At 41.4% G+C, this 12,190-nt stretch overlaps 1 protein-coding gene across 1 annotated transcript in view; it reads right to left on the bottom strand.

The window, feature by feature from the left end:
• Positions 1 to 208: 208 nt before the first annotated feature.
• LOC308302538 (cathepsin Z-like) overlaps positions 209 to 12,190 on the bottom strand; it is a gene marked incomplete at both ends in the record, with an annotated part of 28,018 nt that continues 16,036 nt past the window's right edge. The window contains 6 exons of the mRNA XM_080746794.1: positions 209 to 334; positions 588 to 750; positions 897 to 1,047; positions 2,641 to 2,820; positions 3,387 to 3,553; positions 4,799 to 4,904. Of these exons, the coding sequence (XP_080602920.1) occupies positions 209 to 334; positions 588 to 750; positions 897 to 1,047; positions 2,641 to 2,820; positions 3,387 to 3,553; positions 4,799 to 4,904 (893 nt within the window). The remainder of the gene's footprint in view (positions 335 to 587; positions 751 to 896; positions 1,048 to 2,640; positions 2,821 to 3,386; positions 3,554 to 4,798; positions 4,905 to 12,190) is intronic.

The following is a 12,190-nucleotide window of genomic DNA, read 5'->3' as shown; positions in this document are numbered from 1 at the left end:
GGGGGAAGAAACAGCTAGTACATAAAGGAATGTAAAGTTGATGCTTTATTAAGAGAAACGATATCAGAGGGGTAAAAAGTACATACAAGGAATGTAAAGTTAAAGTTGATGTTTTATTATAAATAATACCCTATAATATCAGGGTATTCTATACAAGATACGGCAGCAGTATTTGGCTTGATTTCATGTGGTTATAGCCCCAGTTGTTCTAGAGGTAGGTTGTGGGCACAATTGGGTCCGCATACATGCAGTCTTCCTCCACAGCAAGGTTGTAGCGGCTTCCGCTGCCTCCTTTATAAGCGCTCGTCACAATTTTCAGCCAGCCCTTCTCACCCTATGGAAAGAAAGTCAAATATAGGTATTGGTGCTCTGCTCTGTACAATTTCCATTTCAAATCATTTTAGGACCAATTTAAACCTACAAATCACCAGGTGAAAGCAATTTACTTGGAATGGGGCATTAGCTAGGTTCCCAGTTCTGTGTGGTGGTAGTAGTGTCTGTCTAAATTCTACAATCCATAAGTTAAGACTCATAACACATTTGAAAGCCATCACCCAATGGTCTAGATTTAGTTACTTCAAACTTACCCATGGCTCGCCCCATGAATTGCGCACAATCCAGTATTCAGTACCATTTTCTACTCCCCAGCCAGCCACAGAGACAATGTGGTTGATGTCAGGAGTATAGACATACTGAGAATACAGACCCCCGGTGTAGTCATCAAGCTTCTGCGTAGCCATGATCCCACAGCTGTGGTTGGGGAGAAAGTTATAAAAAAAGCATGCATTCCAAGCCCATCATATACAATATGTGTACTTTGCAAAGAAAGATCTGAATATTTAATCGCCCAACTTTCATTAGATGGCAATGAATGATTTAGTTAAGTTAAAACAAACCTGATGGGTCCTCCAGCAAAGATCTCTGCCTTCATATTCTCCCGTCCAGTAATCGCTCCATAGTCACCAACTCTCCACCTGGTGTAGTTCCGCACAACATTGCACTGCCCAAAAGTGGTGCAGGTCCCACAGACATTGAATGGATCGCACTCTGTGGATGAGCAAAGGCAGAATGCTTGAGGCTCATTAAACGTACCAACCAAGGATGAAGTCAGCCTACACCTCACACTTCAAACATAACATCTTATGAGAGCATCACCCAGAGAATTGATCCCACTAATGTAAGATCACAATTTCCATCTACTCACTCCACATCTCATTGGTGGGCATTAGAGCTTTCAAAAAAACCATAGACATAATTGAGATTCCAAGCCAATTTAAACTACAGCAAATCTCTGCCTGGAAAGTTAGCGGTCTTGAATAAATACAAAATCTGACTAAATCTGCCACTGGTAGGCAGTTTCTCATCTGTCCAGTAGACAGAAATGGTGCCACCATATGAGCATTAAGTAAAGACCAATATAATGTTGAATAGGTGAAGTGGTCCTTTGCACCCCTTGAAATGCCAACCAGCATCGATGCCCAATAAGGCCTAACAAAATAATATGTTGGTTTCCGGTTGGCGACCGACCCTATTAAATACGTGCGACCCAGATGATTTTATTGGCATTTGGAGTGAAAATAAAAAAATAAAAATTAAGTCAAAATCCGACCGAGTCGATCAAAAACGCCTTACAAAAAATATATTTGGTGCGACCACATTCGCGAAGTTTAATCAAAGTTTTCTTTCGTCTAAAATATCATGTGCGCAAATGTTTTGTTTTACCATTCATGCATCATTGCGTCATCGCGAGGAGACGGCGGCGCACAACAACAGCAGCAGCACATGCATGTCCTCCTCCAGCCATGGACCCGTGTACAGTGTCTGTCGTCTGCCCGTGCAAACCACCTCCTAAAATAATTCGATTGACTACTAAATCGTTTGCAGACATAATTAAGGAGGTGAAACAGTGCCGATGTCAGTTTTCATCTGCAGCAGGGAGACACGACCGAGCGGATACATGGACCCACAGCTCAGTCGACATACTCTCTACGCCCACCGAGCCTCTAGCCTCTCAGGCTGGGTCTGTTTTGGCCATGTTCGACTTTAAATATTTAGCCCTGAGATGCGAGGAGGAAGCCTCGGAATCGGAGCCTTCGTCGTCTCATGCATCTGCCCCTCAGTCAGCATTTGACCGATTGTTTGCAGCCCAACGTAACGTGCACTTGCCCACCGCCAAACAAGCTCAGAACAAAAAGGAGGAGTTGTTTAACGACATACTCAACTTACTACTTGTATTCATATTTTTGGTATGTGAGTGATACAGCACTTTACTTTGGTACTTTAAGTTGAATTAAAACTCAAAGTATTCAACCAGTGTGTGGACATTCTATTCAAAGTTTTCAATTGTTTATTGTTTGTCGTTTTCAGACACTATTTTGTAAGTGCAGTGTACATGAACCATTTGGTAACTCAGGAAAACAGAATTAAAAAAGAAGCATATCGATCATTGCCATAGGGGGAAAAAAAAAGAAAAAAAAAAACTACCTACCCATCCTTCCCATGAGGAAATAAAATAAAATTCCTTGCTACCCATCATGCCCACAAAAAAATAAAAATAAAAAATATAAAATAAATTCCCTACCTACTCGGCCCTAAAATGACAGCCAACCAAAGTTTTTTTTTGTTAGGCCCAATACGTACTCTGGTCAAGTGCTTGGTAGTTGTTGCAGGTCTCATCTGGAATGCCCTGTTCATGGGCATACTGGAACACCCCAGCATGGTCTCCTCCATGACAGGAGCCTGCATCAGAACAGTCGAGCACATTCTGGACAGACAGGTAAGCAGATGGCCACACCCCCTTCCGCTTGATGTTGATTCGATCTAACAAGACAAATCAAGTACATCGATTTTTAGTAACTGACACACCCATTTGTGAAAGATTCAAAACACATCAACCTTCTGTGTTGCCTAGAACTGGAGGATTGATTTTGGGGTTTGTATTGTAAAGTACAATGTGTGATGTCATCAAGTTGTGATTTGCAATACAAACCCCAAAATCAATCCTCCAGTTCTAGGCAACACAGAAGGGGGGAACCTTTTTTTATTTTATTTCCACACTAACTCCTAAGGTATATTAATGACATTGTTCAATATTGAAAATGGGTAGTCTTCCCCTTTAAGTTGTGATTTGCAATACAAACCCCAAAATCAATCCTCCAGTTCTAGGCAACACAGAAGGGGGGGAACCTTTTTTTTTATTTCCACACTAACTCCTAAGGTATATTAATGACATTGTTCAATATTGAAAATGGGTAGTCTTCCCCTTTAAGTTAGAGCTACTTCACATATTGAAAATGGGTGGTCTTCCCCTTTAAGTTAGAGCTACTTCACATTCTAAATCGGATAGTGTTTAGTGTTTCAGAATAGAATAACCTGTATGGTCATACCTGCCAAGGCGCTAGTGCTACCATGGGCCCAGCAAGAGCCACAGTATTGTGGGATGTGCTGGTTCCGGGTGGTACTGACAAAGTTGATGCCATCGACATTTCTCCAGTCCCAGGTCTTGGGCAGTTCAGCGAGGTTCAGCAGCCCCTCATGTGCACGTGGCTTGGTTCTGTCAACATGTAATGCATGTTACTTTTAATATACACAAAGCAAACGTTTAATATACACAAAGCAAACTTTACAGGCAGCACGCCTTCATAAACATTTGAGACATTCCAAGAAAACTGATGCTTTAACACATACTGTGCACCATTTGCATCCATAACCCACATTAGTTTCTAGAGGTGCAAACTTACATTTGTGAACGTTTATTGCAGTCAAGCACATACACATTTGAGGCATTCCAAGAAAACTGATACTGTGCACCATTAGCATTTCATAACCCCACATTAGTTTCTAGAGGTCCAAACTTACATTTGTGAACATGTATGGCAGTTAAGCACTCAGTCATTAAGTACTGAACTTCACCTGTGTGACTTAGCCTTTGTATACTTTTGGAAGAGGCGAGACTCTTAATGGGGGAATTTAAAACCATAGCTCCAGTCATAAAATTAGCCACAAACTGTGCCCAGTGCAGAGCCACAAACCAGAAGGTGATCATCCATGTCCATTAGAACATGGATCCACTAAAGAACCAACACTATAGGTTTAAAAACTAGATTTGATCAAAGTCTAACCATTTCCCTGCATGCACCATCTTGTCAGATACAGAACTAGAACAGTTTGTTTTAATTTAGCACCAGATGGTTCTGTAAAGGATGTTCAGCTTAGTTTCCATTTATTACCATAACACAACCACATTGCTTTCAATGAATAGTATTTTGAAAACTCCACATAAGATACCCCATTAACCAGTGCTGTAAAGTAACTAAGTACTTTTACTTAAGTACAGTTGAGGTATTTGTACTTTACTTGATTACTAATTTCCAATACCTTTACTTCTACTCCACTAGATCTCGGATCCAAATATTGTACTTTTACTCCACTACATTTATTTGAAAACTTTAGTTATTAGTTACTTTGCAGATGTAAATTATAATATTATAAAACATACATTAACCACTTTAAGCCCTATTGTATACAGTGGCTATTTGAAAATAGCAGATCTACAAGCTCACAACGCATTGCATTGCGATGCGTTGTGAGCTTGTGGATCTGCTATTTTCAAACATTTAGTACTTACGGTACTTTAAGTACATTTTGATACATACTTTTACTCAAGTAAATTCTGAATTCTGGACATAATCATACTTAAATACAAAATGTGAGTACTTTTTCCACCTCTGCCATTAACAAGACCTCTTTGGCCTAAAGCCTACACTCATCAGGTAAACCTTGAAAAGGAAAATCTTACCGAACTCCAAAGTCGGACTTCCTTGGCATGGGCTTATAGCAAGGAGCCCTGTCACGAATAAAGTTCTCAGCCATAACCACGGCAGCCATGAGCATGAACAACAAACCTACAATGTGGGCCATGTTGGACTGGAGAGGAGAGACACCTAATCGCTACCGGTCTTGGGTGAAGATTTTATACCTTCCCATGCCTGTGATGTGAAGATTCCCAATCAAGCTTTATTGCTCTCAGCTGTGAGGTGCATTCATTCAGGAGGCAGAGGGCGTTGAGGGACACGCACTACTCTGTGCCTGTGGACACCCTTTAGTTGTTTTAACATAGGTAAGGTCATATAAAATGTCAAACAACATGTGGACACCTGAACAAAACTGCATTTTATTTTTGTCTAATCAAAATAGTTTTCTTTTCTTTTTCTTTTATTATGGACAAATCTTTCTTTATTTTTCTGAGATTCGAGCCCTTAATCTAATGAAAGCAATAAAAGCTATAAATATTACTGTACATTTGGTAGATACACTGGTAGGTAAAATAATACTAAACAAAGACCTTTTATAATGTAAGATAACAAGCTTGTGATTCAAACACCACCAGTTTGAATATAATAACGCTTTTTGTCTCCGCCAGGCCGAAGGCATGGGGAGGCTATGTTTTGCATGGTGCACCCTGTCTGTCTGTCTGTCTGTCTGTCTGTCCGTGCGTCCGTGCATCCGAATTTCCATATTCCTTCCTGATTGGCAAAGATAGGCTTCCAAAGTTTGCAGGACTGGTCCGTTTTGAATAAAATGCCTCAAATCATGAACATAGTGTGCCAGTTTGGTGAAATTGTGCACGCATCCCAATTTCTTCAAATGAACCTCATGGTGGCGCTATAACAGGCCGATTTGTTTTGTTCACTGATCTCCACTGATCAGTGTAAAACCTTGGCTGTGCACTTCCTAGAGGCCAATAGGTAAAACCTTTGCCCTGCATTTTTCACATCTGCCTTTTATAGTCAGGAGGCCGACTTATGTAAAACACATTTTTGGATATTGGATATTTTGGATTTTATCAAAAATTAAATCAGTACACAGTATCTCTATAGTCATGTGATCAAGACGGTTCTGTCCGATATTTCGTATTCCATCCTGAAACTTTGCACGCACATTCTCATTTTAAAGGAACAAATGCCACCCTTTTCACATAAGCCACCAGCAGGTCGACTTTTGCTAAACAATTTTTTGTTTACAAAATCATGCATGCAGCGTCCGATTGCTGTGAAAGGCAGAAGAAGACATGGCACCCTTTTCACATTGGCCTATTAGGAGGCCAGAATAACCTTCCTGACCTAGCGGAGACCTGTGCTCGGAAGAGCACGGCTTCTAGTTTTATATATCTTTTTACAATGTATGGCACATTGACCTTGAGCTGGCAGCCGTGCAGGTTTAGGGAAAACAAGCCTTTTATGGGAATGAAGTGTGCCAACTCTCTCCCATGCACTTTCACTAAATATGCAGACTTTTGAGTTTTACTGGGACGTCAGTGGAAGGTTCTCACATTCAAACTGTAGTTTCTGTACTTGTACTAGTACTTGCCCAGCAATCAGGACATCGCTGTTTGGCCTCAGGTTTATTAAATGGAGTGCAAGCCAAGTGACATCGGCATTCATGTTGATACCATCCAGATGCCTCTTACACAACCGAAACTCTTGCATCTACTATGTCTCATTACAAAGACACAGTCCCCATAATCTCCAATCTGCAAGAATTCGACTGACATATTTAATACCTTGATTAAAATCTAATCCCACCAGAAAGGGGTGATGGGATATGAAAGTAATGGGATATGAAAGTAATGGATACTATTAATATTTAGATATATGGGGGAAACTAGATCTCCTGATTGGCAATCATCTAGACTAGAGGAAGGAAAATGATCACCAGGGCTGCCAGTGAACTGGACACCTATAGTGCAAATAAGGCTGACTGTTTTCCAATTACCAGTTTCCTGTCTCAAATGAGCATATTTTTTCTTTTTTCTCACTCCTCTCTCTCTTGCTCTCTCTTTCCCTCTACATGTTATTACAAAGTCTCAGATCTATTATGGAATTATGTCTTTTACAATTAATCTCCCAGCAAATCTGATATGCCTTCTCATTATGAGTACCGTCTATTTATTGGCCTGATAGCCTAGTCCTGAGATAGATAATGTTCTGAGCAAGATTAAAATTGGATGTAATCAGGAAAAGTTGAGCACGAATGCTTATGTTTACAGTGCACAGTTACATACCAACCGGGACTGGCCAGGGCACCCATAGACTTCTACTGTTGGTCAGTGTGTCTGGAGCAAAGAATGTGTATAACTCTGTTCTCATTGCAGCCTTTTACAATGGAAGACTTATAAAATATTTCGACATAGTTGGAACAGATGCATTTGATTGATTTGTTTTTGACAATTTTACAGAGCAGTGTTTCCCAAACCCTTTTAGCTCAAGACCCAGAAGAGAAATTAGTTCAAATGAATGACCCACTAGTAAAAATAGCAGATCTACAAGCTCACAATGCATTGCTTCGCGCCAAGCTGTGAGCTTGTAGATCGGCTATTTTCACTACTTCTTAAATATAATTAATTTTAATTCATGGAAATGTGTTTATTTGTTAGTCTTTAAATGTATTAAAGAAATCTAAAAAAGAAAATGGGGGAGGGGAAATCCTTTTGAAATATATATATTTTTAATATAATGGAATTTTTACTCATGACCCCTAATTTTTTTTACTCATGACCCCTAAAAATGTGTGACCCACAAATGGGTCCCGACCCACTGTTTGGGAAACAGTGGACTTGAGGATGTACATAACCTTCAAAATGTACACCACAGGGTTTGCTGATGATCATTTGTTTTGGTAAGGGCGTTTTGCAATTGGTTAATATGCCCTCAATCATGAGGAGGCAGAGTTTAAATGAACCTCAACAGGATCTCATACGTCTATGCACTCACGCTGCATTTAACACATACGTACATCAATTTAAAAGCCAAGGTAATGGATGGTTCATTCATGGTCCTGATGGCTTGTTACAGGCACATCAGTGGGAGAGTTCACTGATTAGCGTCATTTACCGCCTTCATGAGCATGTCACCTTTCTCATTAACTTAAGCAACATCATTACTGCTCTCATAAGCCAGGTGATTGATTCAAACGCGCACGGTGGTTTGTGTGTGTTGCGTGTGACTATACTGTGTAGATAAGTGTATCTGTGAAAATTGGGTTTGAAGGGTTTTTAGATGGATGAGGAGGACATGCGCGCGCGTGCGCCGTGTGTGTGTGTGTGTGTGTGTGTGTGTGTGTGTGTGTGTGCATGTGTGACACGCAAGCACGTACTGTATTAACACACTGTGCGTATACATATGCAGGAGAAGCAGTTCTATTGTGTACTGTATGCATTGTGTGTATACTTGCATACAAAAGACCACAAGTGTGGGGGTGTGTGTGTGCATACGTACTTACTACTTGCTTGCCTGCACTTGCTAAGAAAACAACTTGTTCACTGACCTGAAATTTGGAGGTCATCTGAGTGCCCAGGCTTTTGAACCCTGTGTCCACCATTCTGGGCCATTTCATAATAGATGATTGAAAATAGCTTTGGTGTAGAGGGAAATAAGGAGGGGGCCACACTGGGGCACCCTGGTCAACTGAAGTATGGACCGATTTCTCAGAGCGGCAGCCATAACTGTGGTGTCTAGCGGCACCAATGTGTGCGTGCGGCTGTTCGCCGACACCGCAGCTACATGCAAGGTTGTCGCACCAAATTCTGGGCCCTGGGTACAAGGATTCACTCACATTTTGTGCTTTAACTATTGAAAAAGAACAGATATACAAGCTCACAGCGCGGCACCGAGTGCTGTGCTGTGAGCTTGTAGATCAGCTATTTTTGAAAAATCGTGGGAATTTGTGCAAGTCTTTGAATACTTCAAATCGTTCTAAGGTTTTTTGAAAAGCCCATGTTTCTATGTCAGTGGTGCTCAAACCTTTTCATGTGAAGGACCCCCAAAATGATATGTATTTGGCCACGGACCCCCATCTCAAAATATTTAGTTCCAGGGACGCCCCAGAAGCAAAATTTGAGTTACAAATGTTCGCTTCAAAAATACATATATTATTCAAAGATTTGCACACATTTTCACAATAACTTTTCAAAAAATAGTTATTATGCCAAGTAGCCCCTGGCTTGGCAGTGCTCTGGAAAAAGTAAGCCATTTACCATGAGAGGGTAATGGCCATTTACGACCCTCGAATGGTAAATTGCTTTTCTACCACTTCTACCATATAAATGAAAGAAAACACAGTTGTAACTTGCAAGGTTATTTAGTTACAATCATTATCTGAACATGTGACCACAAAAAGTGGTAGAAATGTCTATACAGTATAATGATAAGGTGGTTTAGGTGACTCCCTCGGATCTCCTGTCGGCTGCGAGACAAATAAGCAACCAGGTCTATGAAAACAAGTCCAAAAGAAGCGACTAGGCCACATTTTAAACCTGACCTACTATATATCTACATCAGCTGTTTGAAAATAGACGTTCTACAAGCTCACAACGCTGCGTGATGCGGCATGTTGTGAGCTTGTAGATCTACTATCCCAAATAAAACAGCTATACTTTGGAAACAAAAGCCCAAAAGACCGCAACTCGCAACTACGATATATGCCATAAAACCTTTGATTCTGTAGAAAAGGGAAAAAAAGAAAAAGAAGCAAACGCCTAAACAAAGGTTACTTATCATAATAATTAAATATTCAAATATGTTATTTTTATTATTTTTTCTTTGTTTTAAAATTTTTCACAGAATCAAAGATTGTATGGTCATGATTCACCAGGATCCTGGATGGCTTGATTCTAGGCTTAAAATAATTGATATAAATATTTTTGTAAAGGTGTATGGGCAAACATTTATGGACGATTTTTTTTGTGGCACCACTAAACCGCACCCACTGCTATGCCCTATTGTCAAGTATGGAAGGGGGGAGGGGATCTGAAACTAATGCACTATAAATGTCCCCCTTGGAGGATTAATAAAGTGTTATCAATCAAATGGCCTCACCTCATCAACACTGAGCTTTGTTTTCATTTTCTTGAAGGAGAGATTAAACAACAAGACATGACACAGGATTCAGCTGGACAGTTTTTACTTGTTAAGACGTGTTTCATATAGTGTAAGGACTCCTTGTAGTGTGAGAAAATCAGACATATTTTCCACTTGAAAGGATTTCAAAGGTGCCGCGCCGAGCCTCCCTGCCTCTTGGCTGGAGCAACCTGTCCAGCCCCCCGCCGAAATCCCCTCAACCTGAAAGTTCACCGCCGGGGGTTTCATCACCCAGTGGGCCATTTCACATTCGATTGGCCTTGTGAACACTAACCAAGCATTGGCGATGACAGACTTGTTAAATGCATTTCAGCCATCATAGTCATAAATGGTTTTTAATGGAGAAGGTACTGGAATAAGGTCAAAGGGCAAAGAGTGAGGAATGGGGACTGGGGTTCAGCTGCACGATGTGGAGTCCTAATGATCTTTACCGGGCTTGTCAGAAAGCCGATAAAGTATTGGCCCCCGCAGTTGGCTAAAGTCAGATAGATTAAAGGGGTTGGGGAGACAGGGGCGCTGCCTGGCGGGGAGGTTGAGAGCAGCCCTGTCACATCTGCAATGCAATGATACGATGAGACACTCATAACTACTGAGCCGAGAATCACATTTGAGAGACAACTGGGAAACTGATGTTTAAACGTAAGTTTAAACAACTAAACACTGGTCCCCAGTTTGATCATAACTCCGTGCTCATGAACAGATTGAGCTTGAAAATCACTTCTTTGCACGTTGTGAGATGGAGCATACTGTATAAGGTCTTAAGGCCACGCTGCTCGAGTATCACCAATAAAACCTCTGAGGAACATTTTAGCATTCTGGCTGGATGTTACTTGAGCCAGGAGAGAAATCCATTCTTTTGGAACACTGACTGTTTATTTGACTGTGCACTCCTGCAGAACTGAGCCCTGCTCGGAACAAAAGGTCACCTGACACACATGAGGCGCTGTGTTTTGTGTAGCCTGTAAGGTCTCGCCTAGGTCTTCTCTGTAGTCCTGTCCACCCCATCATGCCCTCTTTTCTCAACTTTCACGGTCAGACGGACAACAACACATTAGCTAAAAGCACGTTGGGACACACACACAATGTGAGTTTGGTTAGTTCTCCTATCTATTCTATGGGCTTGCCTTGCCATTGAATTTCCTCTTTTCCCATTTGGCTGATATTTCAGTAGTTTCCCCCTACACGCACACACACGCACACACACACGCATGCACGCACACACGCACGCACGCACACACACACACACACACACACACACACACACACACACACACACACACACACACACACACACACACATACACACATACTCCTGTGTGATGTGATTATTATGATTTCTTTTCAAAGCCAAAAATAATTTTAGGAGAGAGGGAGAGGCGGGGGCCACAGGATTAGGGTGATTCATCCATTCAGCCCCCCACAAACACACGCCCTGCGAAGTCAATGTATGTGCTCTTCATGCACAGAATCCACATCGCAAAGGTCGCATTTGTTTGGCTGCGCGGGATCACCGGCACTGAGGACTAATCCTGTAGAATTAGACCATTCAACAACCACCTCTTGACCAGGAGGTATTGGCCATTAAAGTGGTTACAAAAGGAATGTCTGAGTTCTAACCCACTCTACAACATAAAGGTAGCCCACAGAGTGAGCAACCTACTGTGCCCTCCGTCTCAATTTGAAGCAGCGAGCAACAGATTTCATGCAGCATTTATGGATTGTGCTTATTAAACATTTATAGAAGCTATGTCAAATGTTTAATTGGAAAGCATGCAAGTAATATCCACTGTGCTGTATGCTTTGAGCCTAAACCATGCTTCCCAGAGTGGTGCAGTGGCTCTATTCAATAGTTCAGTGCTGTAGATCAACATCAAGCTTATTTGTGATTTGGGACGAATGAAAAGAAAGAGGTAAAGAAATAGAGAATGAAACAAGAACCGGTCAAATATCATATGGACAGTGTAAATTATAAGGTGCATGTTAATGTATGTATAAGGTGTATGGTTAAAAGTAGCAGTTAAAATAGCATGGCTTAGGGGCACGGTGGCGCAGTCGGTAGCGCTGTCGCCTCACAGCTAGAAGAAGGTCCTGGGTTCGATCTTGAGTCCTTTCTTATGAAGATTATTTATTTCATATGTACAGCAGTAGTCTCACCAGAGAAACTGACGCGTCTCAGCCTGGTGGCCTTCCTCAGCGTTTCAAACTCAGGTGATAAGAAGTAGCCTGCTCACTCCTCATGCACTGAAGGAAGCATGAGGTCAGTTCGGGGCCCA

The sequence above is a fragment of the Nannobrachium achirus genome, assembly GCF_963921795.1.
Source record: "Nannobrachium achirus genome assembly, chromosome: 17".
Taxonomy (NCBI): Eukaryota; Metazoa; Chordata; class Actinopteri; order Myctophiformes; family Myctophidae; genus Nannobrachium; species Nannobrachium achirus.
The sequence above is the reverse complement of the archived record's forward strand: the minus strand, read 5'-3'. Positions and strand labels throughout refer to the sequence as shown.